Source organism: Rhinolophus sinicus, chromosome 17 (assembly GCF_057876585.1).
Source record: "Rhinolophus sinicus isolate RSI-liver-muscle chromosome 17, RSI-T2T, whole genome shotgun sequence".
Taxonomy (NCBI): Eukaryota; Metazoa; Chordata; class Mammalia; order Chiroptera; family Rhinolophidae; genus Rhinolophus; species Rhinolophus sinicus.
Genome location: NC_142517.1, coordinates 213,157,130 through 213,180,229, shown reverse-complemented (window position 1 = coordinate 213,180,229; position 23,100 = coordinate 213,157,130). Strand labels below are relative to the sequence as shown.

The 23,100-nt window shown below is 49.0% G+C and overlaps 1 protein-coding gene across 5 annotated transcripts in view; it reads left to right on the top strand.

Annotated features, from left to right (window-relative positions):
* The window catches only part of HDLBP (high density lipoprotein binding protein), a 68,834-nt gene that overhangs the window by 16,438 nt on the left and 29,296 nt on the right, over positions 1-23,100 (top strand). For 4 of the 5 annotated variants that reach the window (XM_019711667.3, XM_019711665.3, XM_074316479.2 and 1 more), the window contains 3 exons: positions 18,650-18,714; positions 19,971-20,082; positions 21,890-22,047. In XM_019711667.3, the coding sequence (XP_019567226.3) occupies positions 20,007-20,082; positions 21,890-22,047 (234 nt within the window). In that variant the 5' untranslated portion in view covers positions 18,650-18,714; positions 19,971-20,006. Of the gene's footprint in view, positions 1-14,509; positions 14,648-18,649; positions 18,715-19,970; positions 20,083-21,889; positions 22,048-23,100 lie in introns of those variants that run through there. The other variant, XM_074316485.2, reaches the window with a different exon arrangement.

The window sequence follows — 23,100 nt, the reverse complement described above, 5'->3', positions numbered from 1 at the left end:
TGCTTCATTGGTTTCAGGTGTTTATTTTTCAATTTTTTTTTTTTTTTTAAGATTTTATTGGGGAAGGGGAACAGGACTTTATTGGGGAACAGTGTGTACTTCCAGGCCTTTTTTCCAAGTCAAGTTGTTGTCCTTTCAGTCTTAGTTGTGGAGGGCGCAGCTCAGCTCCAGGTCCAGTTGCCGTTTTCTAGTTGCAGGGGGCACAGCCCACCATCCCTTGCGGGAGTTGAACCGGCAATCTTGTGGTTGAGAGGATGCGCTCCAACCAACTGAGCCATCCGGGAGCTCAGCGGCAGCTCAGCTCAAGGTGCCGTGTTCAATCTTACTTGCAGGGGGCGGAGTCCACCATCCCTTGGGGTACTCGAGGAGTTGAACTGGCAACCTTGTGGTTGAGAGCCCACTGGCCCATGTGGGAATCGAACCGGCAGCCTTAGGAGTTAGGAGCATGGAGCTCTAACCGCCTGAGCCACCGGGCCGGCCCTATTTTTAAATTATTTTTTGCAGGGGTGGGAGGTACAGGAGGTGTCAAGAATAAATCATAGAGCGCTTGTGTACTTTGTATGGCATTACACCCGAGGCATACTGTCTGGCTGTCTTTCTTGATTGATGAGTGTGTTGTACATTGGTACCTCGGTTTTCGAACGTAATCTGTTCCGGAAGACTGTTCGAATTCTGAAACGTTCGAAAACCAAGGCACTGTTTCCCCATAGAAAGTAATGTAAAATGGATTAATCTGTTCCAGACCTTTAAAATCAACCCCTAAAACTGCAAATTTAGCATAAATTTTACTGTCTAATGATACCATAGATCCATAAAATTTACAGCGTTCATAAACCGAAATGTTCGTCAGTGGAGATGTTCGAAAACCGAGCTATCACTGTATCCATTGTTTCAATGGTGTATTAGTTTCCTAATCACAAATTTGCTATAACAAATTATCACAGACATGGCAGAAATCTGTCTCACCGGGGTGAAGTCAGTGTGGGGGCCTCCTGGAGGCTCTAGGGGAGGACCCATTGCTTGACTTTTCCAGCTTCTTGAATTCACCTGCATTCCTGTGGCTCCTTCCTCCATCTTTAAAGCATATGATTTTAAGGACACTTATGATTACATTTAGGTCATACCTGTATAACCCAAGACAATCTCCCCCATCACTGCTCTTACCTTAATTTGTCTGAAACATCCACAGGTTCTAGGGCGAAGGACCAGGATATCTGTGGGGGCCATGACTTAGCCTACAATGGCAATTGCAAAAGGAAGATTTTTCTAGTTCTATTTTTACATTTATCGGCATTCTTACACAGATGTACCTTGTTTTATTGTGTTTCTTTTTATGGTGCTTTCCAGGTGTTGGGTGTGTTTTTTTTTACCAGCTGAAGGCAAGACGCTCCACTAGCAAAGGACTACAACTCGCTTTATTGCAGCACTTGCTGTATTGTGGTCTGGAACCGAAGCCATGATGTCTCTGAGCTGTGCCTGTATAAAGAAGGCTCCCCTTATCAATTCTGGTAACCCTGAAATATGGTTCCTACTGGAGAGAAAGGAGAAATAAATGATTTCTTTCCTTTAGCAGTGTTTAGAGTGCATTGGGATGACCAACTTCCAAAGTGACAATGCATTTTTGTGGCTCCACCAGGCCCAGTATTATAAATTTGTGTATTTGTACGTAATTGTGTTTCAACCAATTGAAGTCATTTTTTGATGCTCAAATTGTTCCCCTAAGTTGGCTTCTGTGTCTTTGGACATGACCCCTTAGTCTGTGAGTGCTTCCTTGCTTTTTGCCACAACAGGATGTCCCACTTGTCATTACCTGCTCCAGACCTGGGCTCAGCTGTTTTCCTAAGGAACCCTGGTTCCATTTAGTGGGGAGTGGTGTTGGGGTGCCAGCGTGTGTTAGAGCTGCTCACTACTGCTGTCTGCTTCTCCTGTGTGGGTACAGAGCCCCAGAAAGTAGTTTACAGGCTCTCAGCCTCACGTGGCGGGGTGCTGGCTCAGGTAGAAGATGGCCGTCAGCTGTGGCTGATTGGCCATCAGCTGTGGCCAGTTGGCCAGTTGGCCGCTAATATAACTGCTGCGGCTACGGAGGAGAGCTGAGGAGAGCTGAGGAGAGCTGAGGAGAGCCGAGGAGAGCCGAGGAGAGTGGAGGAGAGTCGTCGGTCGGCAGAAAAACGGACAGCAGGTCGCACGTCCGGTGAACCCAGCCTCCAGTGAGACCATAGTGGTATGACTCCCCTACCTATGGCTCCGTGGGTGTTCCTTTTTGGCCTCACCATATCCTGCGTTCTTGTGTGGGGAGCGGGAGCAGAGACCCTGCAGGCCACCCCGCACGACAAATTGCGCAGTGAGCAGGGTCTCCCGCACGACAAATGGCGCAGCAAGGAGGGTCTCCTGCACGACATCCTGGCAGACAGGCAGGCCTAGGAAACCATCACGAGTATAGGTGCTTCCAATTGAAATGAAAATTTACATGGTTTTGACTTAAATGGTGTCATATGGGCACTCTGCTCCCGCTCCCCGCACCAGAACGCAGGACATGGTGAGGCCAAAAAGGAACAACGGAGCCATAGATTAGGGAGTCATACCACTATATTCTCGCTGGCAGCTGGCTGAGACACAAAAGCAAACATCTGCCAGTACCCCAACGAGGGGTCTTCCTGCACCCCAGTCTCGCTGGCGGCCAGGCGAGACACAGGAAGTAGGATCCACAAGATCCGCAATTCGCTTGCTAATCGCACTTGTTAGCCGCAATCCGCCATCCGCTTCTCTGCCAATCAACCAACTCCCTAGCGTAGCCACGGCAGTTATATTATAAGTGGCTAATGGCTCACTGGTTACAGTTGATGGCCAACTAGTCACGGCTGATGGCCATCTACTACCAGAGCCAGCACCTTTCCACGTGAGGCCAAGATCCTGGAAACTGCTCTCTGGGGACTCTGTCCCCACAAATGGGTATCTTTTACTTGTGTTGAAAATCTTGGTTTTTAAAGGATAGTAACTTGATTACCTAGTTACCTTATAATACAATATTTTTAGAATAACAGTACTCATATTATTAAGATGTATCCCCCTTGGAATGTACCTTCAAATTATTGTATTTTAAAGTTACATTTTTTTCAAATGCTTATGCTAATAGTGTGACATTATTAGATTCACTTCAGTTATTTTAGTAAACTTTATTGAAGTGTGATAAACACAGAGAACCATGCAAATCCTAAATGTATATGGTTCAGTGCATTTTCAATAACTGAACACACCTATATAACCAGCATCAAGAAAAAGCAGGACATACTTTATTTTTAGAGTTTGTTCTCTGATTTCTATGGTTTTAAAAGTAAAGGTATAGATCATGGTATACACAAAAGGGTTGGCCTTCCATTCCTGTCTGTCTTCCCTTCTCCCACTGCTTCTTTTTGAAAATCTAAGCAGGCAGACACACATCTGTGTTTCTGGCTCTTTCTTCAGCATAGGGCGGCGTGCTCCACGTGTGCGGGGCTCCTTCACCATCCACACAAGCCGTGTTCCCTGGGGACCAGGCCCAGCACTGTGTGGTCTGTTCTGTCACCTCCATGTGCCCGGGCTGCTTGTTGTCCTTTGTTAGCTTTTTCTCCTTGCTGTTGCTGCTGTTGCTTCTCTACAATCCTTTCTTCACACAGCAGCCGGAGTTCACCCCAAGTTGGTGTTTCGTGTCCTCAGTAGCTTCCCCAAGGCTGGCGCCACCATGCTGCTCCAGCCCCTTCGCGTCTGCCCTCGGCGCCCGTCTTTCTCTCCGTTCCTCTTTGCTTGGCACTGGTTTTCTGTCGTCGGGCTAGTGTTTGTTCCCGCCCTGCTGGCTTTCTCTCGACACGAAGTGTCTGCAGTCCTGCTCCCAGATGCTCGTCCCGCATGGTGGCCTGCTCTGAGGCAGGACCTCTGTTGTCTGACTTGGGAAGCAGTAAAACACCTCCTCTTTGGTCTACACATGGTGCTTGTATTATTAGGGCACCGTGATGTTGAATTTGTTCTTTGGAGGACAGCTGTATTGTTAAGGGTATCCGGAAGTGCTTAAATCCAAAAGTGAGGTTTATTCCAAGAGTAGACTCAGAAAGACAGTATTGGAAGAGATGCTGGAGTCCCACCTCCTCGTTTGACAAACCAGGAGACAGGCCAAGTGGAGAGGTGTGACGAGCCTAGAGCCTAGTGTCACCACCCAGGTGGCAGCATGCTTTGAGTGACTACTGTGGCTTAACGCCCTGGAGAGGAGAGAATCCAAAGACTTGTTTTTTTCTGATGTTTGGTTCTTCTTTTGTAGAAAAGTGTTACATTTGTAGGACTGGTTCTAATTCCTAAGTATTTCCACCCATGGCTTTAGCTAGCTTTGTATCCATAGCAAAGTTTTTTATAAACATGAGCTAAGCTCATTCTAGCTCATGGAACTTTTCTATGTAAATTGTAGGAAGAAAAATACCTTCAAGTATAAATTGTTGCCTTAGGCCAACCTTGGAATTCTTTTACTTCTTATAGTTTAATGAGATTTATAGTTGGAAGATTGAAAGTATTTTTTAGTTGGAGGGCTCAGGGGGAGTCGGCCAGAGCCCTCTTCTGCAGCCATTCCATCCCCGTCTTGGCCTGGAGGCGGGACCTGCTGTGGCTCCAAGCCTGTGGTGAGCGGTTGTGTGCACAGGAGCTGCTCTGAAGCATAGTGCCGTGGCTTTCAGAGACATGAAGGGCCCTAGGCTCGTGCGGATGGATGCATGTCCGTCTGGAAGCACAGATTGTTTCTTGAACGAAACAATCAAAGGATTGTAGCGATGGAGACCCTGAGAAGTCATGTAAGCTGGCTGTCTGCTCGGTGGCGAGCACGTCGCCTGTGGGAAGGGCTCTGCCCAGTCTTCAGGTGCAAGTCCCGAGAGCTGTGTTCTCTCGCAGGGACCTTTCCTTGTGCTGCGGTGAGCCGTGTCTGCAGTCCTGCCCGCTCCTCATTGTCCCCAGATGTGCCCTGGCTGCAGGCCGCATGCAGCCCTCTGCACTGCTCTCCACAGACTCACAGGCGACTCTCAGATATCCAGGGGTTCACGTGGTCACCTATTCTGTAATCAGTGGTCCCTCACAAAGAAACTAACGACAAAAAGTCTCCCTTCAGACAGCCTACTGGTAGCACCGGCTCCTGTCACCGGCGACAGTTCTTGTGACTGCCCTTTGCGGGCTTGTGGTAGCCAGTGCTGCTTCACGCCTCGCTTCCTTTCCAGAAGGAAGCGTCTTTGTTGGAAACCGCAAGGGGGACCAAGGATTTTCTCCTCCTGCACGTGGTCGAGTTGTGAGCACTTAGCATAACCCCTCTACCTGTTAAAACGCTCCTTTTGCTAAGTGGTGTCTGGAGTAAATGCTGTCTTACCTAGATGACCTCCCACCTCCCAGTCCGGCTGCCGCCTTTCCAAGTTGCTAAGTGCTGCCCCCCTTTGCCCAGTGGCTGCCTCTGCTTCTCTTCTGTTCTCAGCGGCTTGAGTGGCCTTCTAGAGACCCTTGTGTGTCCGCAGCACGTCTCCAACACAACTGGTGACATGGCAGCAGGATACACAGCTGCCCTTGCTCCTTAGTTGGCTGGGACATGGGGCATGTGGTCGTTCAGTCCCCTGTCGCTTCACACAGGGCTCAGGTTCTGCACTGACGTGCTGCTGACTGGGTTCTATACAGTGTCTTCTCCGTAAGACGAACTCCGAATGATGTCGTCTAGGGCTTTGAGCATCAGTTTCCTTTCAGTGGATCAAGAATTTAAGGCACTTAAGAAGCAGTTGGAATGTTGGGTTCCTGGAGATTTTTATGTGTTTTTGTTGTTGTTGTTGTTGTGTGTGTGTGTTTTTTTACTTAAGTGACATAATTTTTTTTAAGCAACCTGCCCTTATTGAGAATTTCACTGTGCCGAAGTTAGTATTCACTGAAACATTTCTTTGGCTCGTATTTTCTTTATATTATTTTTAAATTATGTGGTTACCTGAGCAATCAACTGGCATGAGCAGATTTTGGAGCAAGCATACACTGTCACAGGGGCCTGCAGTGCAGGGCGCCCTGGCGGCAGTTGTTGGTGGGTCCCTAAGTTTGCTGGGAGAGGGAGGACGTGCTCATCCAACAGGTCGTTTATGGAGGCAGTTACGGGACTTGGCGTGCCATCATCGTGTTTCCCCAGCCCTCTGCCAGTAGCGACGACACAAACGCCCAGGCTTCTGCTCAGTCACTACTTCCCTGTGGGCACGTACAGGAGTACCTGTGTGAGAAATTCTTAGAAGTAGGATTTGCTGGGTCAAAGAATATTGGTATTTTAAATTACAGCCTGTAATCAAATTGCTTTCCAAAGAGATCACATCAGTAATTATTCCAGCCACACCAGTTTTCCCACACCTTTTCTGACAGTTATCAAACTTTATTTTTGCCAAACTGAGAGGTGAAATGTAGAATCTCATGCGCTCTTCAACTTGACTTTTCTTTTGTACAAGTTAAATAAACATTTCTTGGATTTTTGCAAAGACGTTTATATTTTTTGCTCCCCCCACCTCCCCGATGTGTTGTTAGAATCCTTGGAAGAAATACTGTAAACTAAGCTTGGTCACTTCTTTCCCAGAAAGTCTTTGAGACTATGCTATGCCACACACCCTACCCGCTTGGGCTGAAAGAGGTATTTTCATGGCTGAGACAAGTACCCATTTTGTATTTTTCCTCTAATCTAAATTTATTCATTATAAACAAGAAGTTCATAATAAATGATTTGAGATTTTTTTTTTGTCTGTTATATAAAGTTTATTAATAAGAAAAGCTTCTTGTCACGTCACTTTCTGCTTTGGTTTGGGAAACCAACTCTATATATTATAGCACCACTGTTCAAATACTATAGGAGCTACATTCATAATTTAAAACTTCCTAATACCCACCTTAAAATGTAAAAAGAAACAGGTAAAATTAAGTTGAATGTATTTTGTTTAACCCAATCCAAAATATTGTCACTTCAACGTAATCAATATAAAATTATTACTAAAATATTTTACATTGTGTTATTCGGCTCTAAGTCTTCAAAATCCAATGTGTATTTTACACTTCCACATATAGCAATTTGAACTAGCCAGCATCTCAACATCTCAAGTGTGGACACGTCGCCAGTACGCATATGCCATCAGCTCAGCTCTGAAGAACAGTGTTTCATTTCTTTCTATGGAAACTCTAACTGTTTGGAACCCAGCATTTGTCCCATCTGCTTTTTAAAAACATTAAAGAGTGTACTTATGTGACACATGTTCTTGAATCAGGCTCTGAATACATTCTTCACTTACCTGTATGGAGATGCTGATTATCTCCGTATGCGTGAAGTTAGTGTCATAGCGTACTGGTTAGATGGACTCGTTTGGGAACCGACGCCAGTATCCACAAGCAGTGAGATGCCTTCTGCAGAGCACATTCTCTGCCTTCATCTTTTTAACAATTTACAAGGACCCCGGAGTTCACAGGGGGGGAGTGCGAAGTTGAGAGCAGAAACAGGTAGCCAAGCTGCCCTAGTGGTATCGGGCAACATTCTGAGCTTGGAGTCCCGGCCGCCGGCTTGGTGTTCTTTACACGGCCTTTCTTCACTACAGATGCCGGTACCGCCTTCGCTAGATCTTGGGTTAAGTTATGTATTTTCACATTTCGGAGAAATGCATGCACCTTATCAGAGTAACTGTCATTGAAGAAAATTCTGTTACCCATTCTGTGACTTCCTGAAAAGAGTGAAACTGACAGAATCAGTGGCGAAAGAACAAAGCAGTGTAAAGGCAAACTAGGACTACCGTTCTTTGTACCTCATCTGAACTTGGACTCCTTTATTTTAGAGAAACAAGGCTGCTGAGTTGAATGTACATATGGTGATAAATATTATCTCTGAGCCAAAGAACGGAACCTGGTTTTGACGTGTTCCGTATTAGAACAAGGCACGTTGGGTTGACACTGCAGTTTATATCGCTAGCGTAATATAAATAAGCTTAGTTATAAAAGGAGTTAATTGGTATATTTCAGCTATCAAGGGGGATGAAAACCCTGTTCTTTGCCCGGTCCTGACCACCCCACTCAGTGTGGGGGAGCAGACTGGGCCACGCCCTTAGCACCCGCTTCCTATAGGAGCTCAGGGCTGTGGAGCAAGTAGGGGACCTCAGCGATGGCCTCTGGCCTGCTCCTCTTCCAGACCCCATTGGCATGGCCCCACGGCAGTGAGTTCCTGTCAGGTGCTTGGTTAAAGTGAAGAGGACACGCAGCATAAATTCCACACTCAGTTTCTCTGTCCACGTTTGTCCGTGGGCAGGTTTACAGTCATGGGCAGGTTTACAGTCAGGGGCAGCAGTGCTGTGCTTTTCCATGTTTCCCTTTCCTCACATGGAGAGCTTCTTCCTAAGGTTTGTATCCAAAAGTGGGGTAGTTCTACCTGGTGTTTGCATCTCAAGCCGTAATTCATAGGCCTCATGAGTGGGGTGAAGTAAGGGTGTTTCCTCACCTGAGCGAGCAGTTTTCCCAGAGGCAGTGACTGTAGGCCGTCATCCTCAAGGCCACCTCTGACGGCAGTGGCCTCTGTCCGTCAGGCAGCGCGGCCCTCTCTGTGCTTGTCCCCCACCAGCACCATACTGCCTGAGCTCCTGAGGCCGGAAAATCTGGGCCTTGGGGAAGCCCAGTTCTCCTCACTTTGTTTTCTTCAGAGTTGTAGCGGCTGTTCATGGCCCTTGGTTTTTTGTATAAAATTTGTTGTATAAGTATAAATTGCATATGGAAATAGTCTGAAAGTTGTGTATATACATACTGTTTTACAATGCACTATTATAAAAATGTATATAGAAATAAAAATTGTGTAACATCTGGTTGTAAAATTCCACACATGTGCATATGCACACCCCTTTTGGGATTTAAGTTGCATTTACATTGAAATTCGAATGCAGTTGGGGAGAATGGTAGTCTTGATGATTGTCTTCCTCTGTAGGTGAATGTGGAAGTTCTCCATTTAGATCTTTTCTGCATTTTACAGAGGTTTTTATGATTCTACCAATCTTGTTTTCTCATTGGCTTTATTTCTAATGGTTTGTTGCTGGTGTTGGACATAATTAATTCTGTGTACCAGTTTTTAATTGGTTCTGGTGGTGTGTTCGCTTACTCCCTGGATCTCATGCACACTGGCAGTTTTGCCTTGTTTCCAAGCCTCTCGTAGCTTTCTTTTCTTGCCTTACTGCCCTGGCTAGAACTTCTGCGTAGGTTCCAGTGCGTACAACCCTCGTAGGTCGTCCTGTGCAACCTGCGTTCTTCGCGTTCCCAGTGTGAATGCTGCTAATGAGGGCTCCTGGTAGGCACGGCATCTCAGTAAGGAGGTGTCCTTGTAACCCTAGTGTTTATTGGGAATGGGTAAAGTGTATCAGATTCTTTATTTGAATGGTTTGGATGAACAAATCATTCTTGCTCCAGTGCTAACACTGGTGAATTACTTTAATCTATTTTTCTAATAGTGTAACCCTTTGCACTACTGGAATAAACGTGACTTTTTTATGGCATATTTGTTGTGGCATTTCTGGATCAGTTGGCTAGATTGTTAGGCTTTTGCTTTTCAGTATGTACCTAGATGAAATTCACACATTCTTTTTTCCTGTTTTCCTTGTCTGGGAGGTATTAGAGCCTCCTGGCTTGGTAAGTGAGCTGGGCAGGTAATCTCTTGGGGCTTTCTTACAGAAGCATCTGGGTCTGCCTTTCTGTTGTGATTTTTATATTGTTTCTTCAAAGAGTGGAGAGGCTTGGTTACTTAAAGTTTACATTTCTAAGCAGAGTCAGTTTGGGTAACTTATTTTTCTAGAAATTGCCTATTTCAAATTGTTTTCAAGTTTTTGATAATATGTACTTTCCTCAACAGAATTCTTGTATGATCTTTCAGTCTCTATTGTAGCTGTAGTTTTTGACCCCCTTTGAATTCTTAATATTGCCTGTTTATACTGGTTCTCTTTTATTTCATTGATCATTTTTGCCAGATATCTAACTATTCTTTTTAAAGACTCAGCCATCGGTTATGACTATTGTCCCTAGTATATGTCTTTTACTTCATTAATTTCTTATCTTTATTTCTTTCGACTGTCTTTAGGCTTATTCTCTTGTTTTTCTACTTTCAGGAGAGGATGATTAGCCAATTAATCTTTCCTTTTTCCTTTTCACTAATATGATGGCTTAAGATTATAAACTTGTCTGTAAGTAACACTTGGACTTCATTCCATCAATTTGGATATATAAGTGCTTTATTCTAAATATTTTCTAGATTGTAAATATTTTCTAAAGTTTTTCACATTTCTTCTTTGCCCCTTGAGCTATTAATATTTATGAGTAAGTTTTAATATTTCCAGGCTTCTTAAAATTTTAAGATGACTTGTAATTGATTGTGTTGTGGTCAGAGAATGTTATGATATTTTTTGCCATTTGTTGGTTGGTTGGTTTTTTTGCCTCGGCTCCTGTCCAATTTTTATAAAAGTTCCATGTATGCTTGAAAAGAACATGTCATTTTTAATCATTAGGCTAAGGATTACATAAATCTAGTAAGGTAAATTTATTAACTGCGTTGGTTTAATTTTCTGTACATTTGCAATATCCAAAATCTGTTACCAAGAGTTGAGTCAGTCTTCCCCTGTCATTTTAGGTATATCCATTTCTAGTGACGTTTGGTTTTTATCATATATTTTGTAGCTATGTTATTAGATACATAATCAGAGTTGATTGAATTTTTTATTCTTGACCTTTGTTCTTAATATGCTTCTTATCCTACAGTATTTTATCTGAAAATACGAGAGCTAGCCCACTTTCTTTAGTTAGTATTTGCCTGGAGTACTTCTTCCATTTCTTTACTTTCAACTTCTGTGTCCGGCTCTTCAATAGCTTATAGTTGGGTTTTGTAACTGGCCAGTTCAGTGTGTTAACATTAGATAACGTTGCCACATTTGGATTCATGTTTTCCATCATTTTTGTGTTTAAAATTGGTGTTTAAATTGCTTCTCTTTTACTTCTATTGCTTCCTCTTTTGCTTTCTTTTTTCCTCTTTACTTAGTAAATAGTAATACAAAATAACGTGACCGGTAAGTATAATAATAACAGATATTGTAGTGAATACCTCTGAACCTAACACCTAATCTAAGATAGAACATTGTCAGTAACTTAAATTTGAATGAGTTTCAGTTTTGGTTTGAAAGTTTAAAGCTGTTTGTTTTTACTAGATTATCTTTAAATTTTTATCATTCATTTAACAAGGGCTAAAATGAAAATTTTTAACCTCTCCCCAAATAATACACTGGTCTTAAAATATTCCAACTTCAGTTTCTCCCCCCACCTTATATTTTATTGCTGCCTTTAATCTTAATTCTAGCTTATATTTTAACTCTCTCCAGATTTTTTTTGTTATTTTTAGTGTATGATCAATGCTTGTTTCACTTTAGTTACTGGTTTATCAGTATTTTTCTTGCAAGTTTCTGGCTTTCATTTTCTTCTTGCTGAAATATATCCTTTAGTAGTTATTTCAGCAGTTATACATTGATAGTAAGTAATTGCTTTATTTTGTTTCAATGTAACTATTTCACTCTGGTTTTTAAATGAGGGAAAGAACTTCAAGTTGACAGGTAGTTCCTTCAGTGTAATTTACAGGTGGTCTATTTCATTATCTTCTGGTAGGTGGGCATTGTGCTGTTAAGTGGTCTGCCCTCCTCTCATGGTGCTTCTCTGTAGGTAACACCTGTCTTTTTTTCCCCAGCTGCTTTTCAGTTCTGCTCCTGTCTTTGGCGGTCTGAGGTCTCACTGTAGTGTGTTTTTTATGTGGATTCCTTGCAATTATGCTGCTAGCCACCTGTCTCTTTTTGGGAGGGGAGGGGAGGGGAATGTCATATCTTTACATTCTAGAATTTTCTTCATTAATTTTTCTCTGTTCTTTGTGTTTCCTTCTTTTGGAACTCCTATTAGACAGACATATGTTGAAATTCCTAATCCTCTTATCTGTGCTATTTAACCTCTTTCACTTGTTCCATCTCTTGATTTTTTTTTTAATGCCATCGTTATGTCTTATGTCTCTAATCACTGTTAAGATTTTTTTATAGTCTCAATCTGATAGTTCTGTCACCTGAAGTTCTTGAGTCTAATCCTGTTTCAGTCTTCTTAGTTTTTGAATTTTGGGCTTTTAACCTCTGCAGTGTGGGTAGCCTGCCCATGTCCTCTGCAGCTCAGTGTGAGCCTCATTCCCTTCTGAGTGGGATTGCTTTCTGTTTTGTTAGTTTCTATGTTTAATCTAGAGGCTCTTAGACATATGGGGTTGTAGGAATTTGAGCCCTAAACCTTCATTGACTACTAGTCCATGGTTGCTGGTGCACGAAAGGTACTCCCACCTCCCAGCACATACTGATCCGAAAGCACCCTGTAGTCTGTCTATGCTAGTGAGCCTTTCTTCTTTCGTTTTTCTAGCACCTACTTTCTGTTGAGGGTTAGTCCTTTTGGGGATCATGGCTTTAAGTGGGGGTTGTGGTGGTGGTTTGTTCTTACCTTTTACCTTGAGCAGGCCCAAAGCTTGTCCCCTGCCCTCTTGAGGGCTGAAAACCCGAATGTCATAGACTGATGGGCACTGTTTGAGGCAACCATAAGTGGTTTGCACATTGTCTGGTGTGAGGATTGCTGGACCCAGATAGCTCAGAACTTGCCTCTACGAACTGTTAGTTTCACCGCACTGAGGTTTTGCTGGGAAGCAACGCTGGTGACAGTGCTCCGCATGGAAGCACCCCAGGGTGGTTTGTGGCACAAGTATAACATTGGATTCTGTAATCTGTTTTGTTGGTTGTACGTTCTTTAACCGACTCTTTTGAGGCCTCCTGTGTGTTAGGTACTGTGTGAGGTTCTGCCTGTGGCAACTTCTAGCTTCATTGGAAGGTCTTTGACAGTGGACCCGCTGACTGTTCCCAGATCCCTCCCGTCTTCCTCCCGCCTCAGGCCCCCCTCAGTAGTGCTGAGCCCTCAAAAACAAACCACATTGTCTGAGTTGCTGGGTGGGTAGTCCCAGCAGCAGTGAGAACACAGAAAGGGGTACTGCAGAGTTCCTTAGTGCTTAAAGAGGCTCTTCCCCATGTAAGGAGGTGCCCTGCCCAGGCCCTCCCCAGGGACCCAGGGCACTGCCTTGATGGTGAGGTCCTTGGCTCCGAGGGGTGGGCTTCTCTCTGTCTCCTGTGGCCTCTCTCCCACAGTGACCCTGCCTGCTGTGCTGGCCTTCTCCCTGGCCTGCAGCTCGCCTGCTTGACGGCCCGCTTGACGGCCCGCTTGCCGTCCGTGGGCATCTCACACGGCACATCCTCAGCATGAGCTCCTGCGTTTTTACGTCCCACTCTTACCGATGACCTAGGCTTCCTTCTGCCCTCTCCTCCCCGAGAGCTGCCAGAACCTCCACACCACTCCTGACTTCCTGTCATGCCTGTGTCCAGTTAATCATGAACTCCTTGGTGCTACCTTCCAAGTCTGGCCACGTAGTTCATCTGCCATTGCCAACCACGATGGAAAGCCATTGTCATCTTTAGACTGAACAAGTGTGGTAGCCTCCCCCCCCCAATGCCTATACTCTATAGACTCTGACATCGTTCCACTGAGAGGACATCTGGCCGGGCCTTCTGCTGCTGGAAGCTCCCACCAGCTTCCCATGATCCTGAGCGATGCCCGAAGGATGACTACAGGCTGTGCTGGTCAGGCCGTGGCTTGTCTAAGTGACCTCTGCTCCCACCAGGCCGGTACGCCCTGCGCCTCGCTGTGTGGGACGGTGCAGTCCCAGTACCCATGGGACGCGCTCAGCCTCCTGCGGGACTGCTCCCTGGTCCCCGCTGCAAACAGAGGTGTCTACAGCCTTCTCTAGACGGTGCCCGATAAAGAGAAAAGAGACGGCAGTTATCACTTCCTGCGTGATGAATGCAGACCTGACTGTCCTTCTCACCCACTAGGGTAGAAGCCCCCTGAGGGTGCAGATTCTGTTCTGTTCACGCCTGTGCGGCCAGGGCAGGCACGTAGTAGGCACACCCATTCTTACCTGCACTCTAAAGAAAGGGAGTTCTACGGTTGGAAGGAGTAAACGGAGCCACGGAAGAGGTAGGACTATTTCACAGCAGTACAGGAGCAGGACCCGCGGTGAAGGAGGGAATGCATGTCGGTGCCCCAGGCTTGGGAGGTCGGGATGTTCCCAGAGGAGTCTTGTCAGGCTAAGGCCAGCTTGTTGTCCAGCTACTGAGAGTTGGAAATGGTTGGGGCAGCAGTTAATTTCCTTTGTGTTGCCCTCGAGGCTGCTTGTTTGATTTTTGGGTGGGAGGGAGTGATATTGGTGACCTGTGCTTCTGGAGCGGCAGTTCTTCCAGCGCCACTTCTCTTGCCGGCGCGTGCGGGGCTCTCCCCTGCTTTCTGGAGTTGGGCTGGACTCCGTGTGCGCCCTGACCGGAGCGCGGGGCGGGGGCGGGGACCCCGGGGCGGCGCGGGGCGGGGCGCCGCTGTCTGACGTGTCTCGGCGGGATTGGAGCCGCCGCCCTATATAGTCGCGGGGGCCCGTGCGCCGGCCTCGGAGCGGAGCCCAGGGAACCTCGGAGCGGCCGGCTTCTCCCGCGGGTGGCGGGCGGGCGGGCGGCGAGCGCACCACACAGTGAGTGAGCAGGCGAGCCAGCTACGGGCAGGGGTCGTGGCCCAGAGCAGCCGGGGGAGGAGGGGGCTGCACGGGGAAGTTGGGGCGCCGGAGGCGGGGCCGGGGCAAAGGGCTGGGCTGCCGACGTGGAGCGCAGGCCGGGCGGGGGAGGGGCCGGGGTCGCCTTCCCTGGCCCGCCAGCCGGTCCCCCTCCTCCCCGCCCAGGCCCTGGGCGTCCCTTCCTCCCCGGGCTGGCCAGGCCGGGTTGGGGTGGAGGGGGGGCCCGGCTACGTGTCACCACTGCGCATGGGCCGCGGCGCTGGCACGGGAAGAGTGAGAAACTTTTCCCAAGTCCTGCGCCTGCCGACCTCGCGCCGGCCCCTCCGGCTACGGCGAGGGTGGGGGCGCAGGGTCGCATTCCCTTTGCACTCCCCCCACCAGTGCCCGCGAGGGGGGAGGAGCGGCCGACCTGGGCCCAGGTCGGTGACGTGGGCAGCCAGGCTTTGCCCCCTTCCCCCTACGAGGAGCGCCCCTCCCCCAGCTCGGAGGGGGAGTCACGGATGTCTGTCCCGCAGAGGAGCGCAGGGACGGCGGGAGGGGCCTGGCAGGCCTGCGCACCTCCACCTGCCGCCCGCCGGCCCGCCAGCGTGGTCCGGGCTGGGCCTGCCACCCTCCTCGGGCCGGAGCGCACCTGGGACGTGCCCCAGGGTCCCCACGAAAAAAGCATTACGGAAAAATACCGAATTTGGAGGAAAGGCAGGGAGGCCGAGCGTGCTCCTGCCCCTTTAAGCCTGTCCCCGCCCGCGGGCTCTCGTGGCCTGTGGGAGGGCCGTGCTGAGGTGGCATCTGCGAAAGTTCCTCCTGCAGGATGGTGCCGACTTCCAGAACTTGGCGAAACGCACACATGCCCTCCTCCTGGTCGCCACTCGGGATTCCTCATGAGAGTCCTGTTGCGGCCGGATGGCCTTTCTGAGACTTAAGTTTTGTGATCTCTCAGCCCATCGGGATTTTACGTTTTCATGCTCAAGTTTGGTTTGTGCGTCCTGAGAAGTACTTGGACAAAAATTTGCCTTGCAGGTTTGCCATGGGAAGAAAAGTAAGTTTAATTTTGAAGAAGAGAGGAGAAGGCCTGGGTTTCAGCTGGAAGTGTTTGGTACTTTCCATACCCTGGCCTGTCGAGCATGACAAGCTCCGAAGCTCACCTTAGTTGGGAGAGAAAATTCTCTCTGGTCTATTACTCAGGAGTCCTCTTTGCAAAGACTTTTCTTTTGAATTTGTAATTGGCAAAACATCACAAGGGAATCATCTTATACTTTGTTGTTTCAGAAGAAAAAGTACAATTCTTCATTTAAAGTCTTCTCCAATTAGGACCAAGCTTCAGATGTAATCCTCATGTGCGGTGACTTCACGTGTCTCCCATGGGGAGTCGGGGCTTGACGGGGCCCTGAGCTGGGAGAGAAGGGTCTTGGCCTCGCTCCGCCCTCCTTTCCTACTTCTGTTTGCTGCACACTTACAGTTGGAGAGTAGTTGGGATAATGATGGAAGGCACTGGGGCCATCTTGGGAAGAACTGAAGGAAGGAGAAAGGGCATCAGGTTTCTAAAGGGGTCTTGTAAGAAACAGCAGACTTGTTCTCTGTGGCCAGAAGGGGGAGAGAAGTTGTAAGTTTTGGCACAAAGTAAAGCAGACTGTTCTGACAGCTTAACGGCGGCGGACAGAGGTGGCGCGTGTTCAAAGACAGCAGTAGAGCCATGTCTCCGGTCCCTTTCAATCCTCATTTGAGCTACATTATTACGTCAAGTGAGGAATTGGGATAGCACACGTTTGGCCTCTCTCCTCTGAGAAGGAGGCCTAAAGTCTCCTGGGAACTTAGGATAGCAAGTGAAAGAGCGAGGCTGGAGAGCCCACCCAGCCATGGCCACTGTTGAGAGGTCATCGAAAGATCTCCGTGGGGCAGGAGTGAATCTGTTGGGTGTTGTCTATGACGGCAAAGGTCTGTGCTGGCCTTTTATGAGATCTGGCCGCAGAGCCTGAGGAGGGGCGGAGGTCTGCATTTACACGTGGCTCACCAGATGCATGTTTTAAGTGGATTCTTGAAAGATGAGGTTTGGTGGAGTTTATAAGAAAAACAGTAGCCTTATTTGATGATATTACAACCTTAGATGTTAAACCTGTTGCTCGATTTAATCTGTTCACTCGTAACATTTCAAATTCAAAATGCCATTTGAAATCTGGAGACGAGAGACCCAGTGTATCCTGTCAAACCAGTCTGGAGTTTTCTGGAGGTCCACTTTGTTTGTCCTTGAAGCCCGAGGGCCTGTGCACATGTGGGGCCGTCAGAGGCTCTGCAACAGCTTCTCCCTCCCACACGGTAGGTTTGGGGCATTGGTGCCCCTTCCCTGAGCTGCTTGGAACCAAGGGTTCAATAGGACGGCTAGCTGGAGTTGACATCTGAATGGCATATGAGCAGCAGCAGAGTTCATCCCATCTTGTGTGTGACACCAAGTGCGGGGTGGGGATTGGCTTGGCACAGATCTTTGGCCTGAGCGGACGTGGATGGTGACTATACTTCAACAGGCCTGTGGTGTGCCTGTCACTGGGCACTGAACTTTCTTGTCCAGGAAAGCAGGACTGGTCAGTGGGAGCACGGAGAACAGGGTGTGGGCGTGGTTGTGGTCATGTGGGTGAAGCTGGCTCATTAGGGGGTGGGTGTCAGTGGATTCTAAAGAGTGGTGTTGCCGCCTGGTGCCACTTGGAGCAGGAGGCTGGTCAGGTGGAAGGTCAGCCGGCAAGAGCGTGTGAGCACCTGGCTTCACTGGCCGTGTGCGGACCTAGAACACTATGTTGCTTCTAGCCTGGCTAAGTGTGGACTGGCCGCACACTGGGAATCCAAGCAGGATGCCCCCTTTGCGCCTGTCAGCCCCGCTCGCTGCACAGAGGTGCTGCTGGGACACTGGGGTTACATGGGAAGGTTTTCTTTCTTCCTCGCTGTAATCTTTACATTTTGCAGATTAGAATTTGTTGGAGATAGATTCCTAATAAAATAGTGGTCTCGGTCAGTTTGTCCTCACCTTTCCCCCTTAGGGCTCAGGGTGCATCAACATCTCTGGTGGGACGGCCCCCAAGAGGCTCTGCCTGTGGATTGTGGTACTTTCCCCCCGTGACTCATGTCCTCTCTTCCTGAAGTGCCACTGGTCCACATCCCAGTGGGGACGATGGGACTGTTTTCAATCTACAGTCGTCTGATACACCTCCAATTGCCATGAACTGTCCCCGTAGCTCCGGAACCATGCGTATTATGGGCGAGAATGGGGTGGGGGTCTGGCATTCTCCAGGTAGGGAGGGGTTCTGTTACTGTCCACTCCTACTTTAGACCCATGCCTTACCTGTCATGACGTCGACCTTACCGAGCGCATGGGATGGCAGCCTCACTGTCCCGAAGTCCCCGAGGCAAGCTGACCCAAACCCTCTTCACAGAGGGGTTCTTGGTCTTCCCAGGTGGCCCTGGAAGCTTCCTTCCAACCCTGCTGTTTTACTGCCTGGTTTCTAATGCCCGCTGGACTAGAAGGGACCATGGGACTTCACAGCCGAGCCGAGCCCTCAGTCACCCTAAAAGCTCAGGAGCCACCAAGGATGGCATCAGTCCCACGTCCTGGCACAGTGTCACAGAACCTGTTCCTTCTGGCTCAGCAGTCAGTCTCAGAGCAGTGCAGGAGAAATTGCTTAGCCGCGCAGGAGCACGAGCCCTCGAGTTCGCAAGGATTTACTGCAAAATGGTTAGAATGCTGAGTTTGGGCCCTGAAGGGGTCGCTCCCTCAGCGTCCCTGGAAGGTTGCCCTCGAAAAGGTCTAGATGGTTCAGGTTTTACTGTAATGTGTTTCGTATGAAGGGAAGGGCCTAAGAGCAGAGCTTCCCCCCCCAAGCAAATGGCCTACGTATTGGGGAGGTGAAAGGATCTGGGTTGTAGAATGCGATAAATAATTTCTCTGGTTCTCCTTGTTCCTCTCCCTTCCTGTCCACACAGCGAAAGCTGGCAGGCTGACAGAGGCGAGCTCAGGACGGACCTTCTGGCTACTGACCGTTTTGCTGGTAAGTTTGTCTGTCCTGTGCCTGGGCTGCCTGTGTCCTTGCTTCCATTGCGCGTCATCCTTCAGTTTCTGCAGCTGCTTCAGAAAGAATTACTATGGCTCCATCCCCAACATGCGCAGTGGGTACACGTGTGCCCTTCAGATGTGTCATCTGGCTTCCATCTGTTTGTAATCTTTTTTTCTTGAATGTAAATTATGTTTGCTCAGGATCATCTGAGTTTGGATCTTGCCTCTCTTTAACAGCGCTGTTTTCTTGAGCTTGGAGAGGTCTTACTAAGCTGTAAGAACTATGCACAAACTCACTCTTCTAATTAAGTTACTTGGTCCTCATACCTTTCTCCAAGGTGGTGCAAGGCACCTGGTACGTAGTTGTGTGCTGGGGACCCCTCACTGTGGTAGCACAGGGCCCACCTAGGGTGGGGGAGGAAGCCGTGAGCCCCCTTTGCCAAAGAAGGGACCTGTGGCTTTGAGAGCCGGAGACCACTGAGTACAGTGGCACTCAGGTGGGGTCTGGTTCCTGCCTGACGGGAACTGTGTGTGCCCTTGTGCCAGGTTCCACCTGCTGTAAGCCCCTCCCACACCTGGGCAACAGGAGACAGGATATAAGACTCACCAGTCGGCACGTGTCCGAGGCACTGAACCGCCCCTCGGGCTGTCCCTGCTGCTTGCTACTGCATTGTTGCCTCAGAGCACCATGGCTGCTCTGCCTGCCCCCCAGCCGGTCCCTGTCAGCAGCGTGGGACTATTCAGCTCCCTGGGCCCTGGGTGCAAGTCTGGTCTCGGCTGTTTGATGGGCTTTTGGGCAACAGCTGTCCTGTGATACATTTTATAAGCATCAGGAGGCATATGAGTGAACAGGTGAACAAAAGAACTGAGATAGCTGTTAGGAGAACCATCCAGATGTTGATCTGGGTTGCTAGGTCAGACATGTGGAGGGCTCTGTGTGCCCTGTGGGGTTCAATACAGACTGTCTCGGTGACCCCTGGGCAGCCTGGAACTGATCCTCAGCCGGGGCTTCCATCTCAATTACAGAGTGGTTTTTGAGGGGACAGTTGTCCCAGGACCCTCCTTTTCTTCACTTGCTGAGCCTTTGGGAATCACCTTCCATTAGAGGTCGTGAGTGAGGAAAGTAAGATGTGATTTGCTAGTAAAAGAGTTCAACCCTTGGCTAAAACTCAGCTTACCAGTCTCGCCAATGGCTGAGAGCCGGCCAGCCACGTCTGACCCCTCCCCTGCCCTCCGACTCGTTTTCTCCAGTGGCTCCCCCGGCTGTGTGTGGGTGTTGGATCAACCATGAGCTCCATCGCCGTTCTGACCCAGGAGAGCTTTGCTGAGCACCGGAGTGGGCTGGTTCCGCAACAGATCAAAGGTGACAGCCCTGCATGCTCTTCTCGTTACGCCTATGACACCCTTCCCTGCAAGCCCTTGTCCAGTCTTCTGACCTTTTCAGATGTGCTTGTTGACCCTGTCGGTGTGGGGTAGGTAGGGCCAGGGCGCGCCTGTTCTGTTGGCTCTGTTCTGCAGTACAGGGTGGGATTGGCCAGGAATGATGGGTGAATCTGGGTTTAACATGGGGACAGCTTTCTGGAAAGCCAGTGGATTTGACCCTTGGTAAATAATGGGATTGTTTTCACAAAATTGCTGGGCTGTGAAGCATCTCCCGAGCACTGCCAGGAGCCCACCTGGAGGATAAAGACTGGGCCCTGACTCTGCAAGGTCGGGAATGCTGCCGTCCGTCCACTGGGAACACTGTGAGCTAGTGTGTCTAAAACATTGTCACATCAGCTTTGTAGGAGTGAAAACAGACCTTTTCACGTTCTTTATTCCCCTCAGATCTGGTATATACAGAACCGGGGGTGCCCAAATAAATGTATGCACATGACTTGTATTCGTCCTTTGTTATCAGCATATATTGAGTATTACAATTTTAATACACTTTTTTCCTTTCTTAAAATGTATATATATATATTTTTTGGCACCCTCTGTATTTACAAATGCAGGACAGCTTGATTTGAATGGTAGATTTTCATCTAAAATTCTTCATCTGTATTTTGATTTTATAAAATGTCAGCTGAAAAAGTAGATTATTCTACTTCAAGGTGTTGCAAACATTAAGCTTTTTATAACTGAATCAAATACCGGTTCTTAAGTTTAAAGTCATTAGAATTTAAAATTCAAGTTTGTCAGTCCCTCTGGCCACGTTTCAGGTGCTCATCTCTAGGGCAGTGGAGACTAGACACTGCTGTCACTTTGGCTCGGAGGCCTGCAGGGCTGGATCTTTCTAGTCGAACCAGCAGCTCTGGGGTCTGCGCTGTGTGGCCCTTTGTAAGTGAGGGACGGATGCGAGGCCCTGACAGCATAGCTGCTTGTCAGCGCTCACCTTGACTGGTGTCTGGGTAGCACAGCCACGTGGCTACACGCGGTGAGCCTGAAGCCGCACGGGGCCTGTCTGCTTCTGAAGGGCCTGCCCCGCGCTGTGCACGTCTGTTCACAGTGCCTGTTACTGGGCCTTGCCGTGCCAGATGCAGTGCCCGGCCCTGGGGATGGGGGCTGATGAAACAGTCACAGCCCTGCTCCCGTGGAGCTGAGTTAATGGGGACAAATGAATGGTGAGGGCGGGCCAGAAGCCGGCAGCGGTTAGTGAGTGGGAGCCTGATTTCCACAAGGCCTGCTGCTCCCTGTGGGTGGTGGCGGCGACCAACCCAGAAATGCCCATGGGAGTTCTTTTTGACATTGTACGGGGCAGAGGCAGTTTCGCAGGCACTGCTCACTGGGACCAGTATTTTGTTCTACAAGAGTAAGGGCAGGCTCTGCCAGGCATTGTCAGAATTGGCTTTTTTTTTTTTAAATACAGGATTAGAAGATTTTTGAGGGGTTAAAAATCTCAGCACAGCGTGCCTTCAAGGGGCTCACCCCATTAGTGGGAATGGGACGCCTGGTGTCTGAGCTGACTGTTCACAAGGGAGGTTTTGCGAAGGACAGGGGTGTGGGTTGCCATCAGGTTCAGAGCTGGGCCCCTGGTTCCCATGCGAGACCTGGGCCCTTTCCATGGTGAAGGAGACGGGAGCTGTCACTCGAGCAGTTAGTGTTCTTGTTGACGTTGAAACCCTCCGAGTGTTTTTCCATCTGATACTGAAAGCAGTGTGCTTCCTCTCAATCTGTGTTGGCTGATCCAGTTGCCACTTTGAATTCCGAAGAAGAGAGTGACCCTCCCACCTACAAGGATGCCTTCCCCCCACTCCCCGAGAAGGCAGCCTGCTTGGAAAGTGCCCAGGAACCTGCCGGCGCCTGGAGTAACAAGATCCGGCCCATCAAGGCTTCCGTCATCACTCAGGTAGAGACCCCGCTCCTTGTTCACCGGTCCCTCCAGGGAGGCCGCTGCGGCATCTGCTGGAAGGGTCCTGAGCCCGCAGGCGTGAGAGTGCTTTGTGATGGGGAAGGGGCGGGGAGGGGGCCAGGGATTCAGTCAGCTTCCCCCCCTGCAACTGCCTGCTCTCACCGTGTGTCCCCACAGCCAGCAGTGGGTCCCCTTGTATTTTCTCTCCTCTGCAATCTAGTCTCTGCTCCAACCGCAGAAACTGCCCTTGGCTCCCGACTGCAGCAAGAACTTGTCTGTCTCTTCTGCCTTTTGTCCCACTGCCTGGAAGCAGTCTTTCCTTTTGGCTTCCATGACACCATTTTCCTGGCTTTGTTTTTGTTTGTTTTTCACTTCACTGGCCTGTCTGCTACCTGAAGCTGGGGTGTTGGCGGGCTCAGCGCTTCTCTCTTTGTGAACTCAGGTCGGGTCATGGTTGTTGACTATCCCCTGTGCGCTGAGAGGTCCCCTTCCCTAAACCTGGGACTCATAACCAGCTGCGTCCTGGATCTTTCCATCTTCCTAGTGGGTGTGTGAGACAGAACTGGCTTCCTGATCTTGTTAAACGGGCCACATCCTACTTTAGTGCCCAGGCCCCTGCCTCTGCGCTCAGTCTCTTCTCCACAGAGCAGCTCGGGTGCCCCTGGGCCAGCGGTCAGAATGTGTCCTGCTGGAAGCCCTCGTTGCCTTCTCTTCTCACTGCAGGCTCCGCTGAGGGCTCTGGCTACTCCTTTCCACCCTCCCGGGCTGCACCCCCATCTTCCTCTGTGTCATTGTCTTCTGGCTCTTCCTCACCTCCCAGCAGAGCCAGCTGCGTTTTGGACTCTTCTGGAAGGTTCTTCCTGACCACCCTTGTACCTCCCTTCCATCCATCTCTGGCCAACCTCGCTCACCACCCCGTTTGCTCCCTTCAGCCCTTGCTGTTCATTAGTATCAGGTACCATTTGCTGTTTCACTTGGGGCGGCCTCCTGAGACCGTAGGCCTTTCTGCAACCCTCCTCATTGCTCTCTGGGCCTTAGAGCCGCACGTGG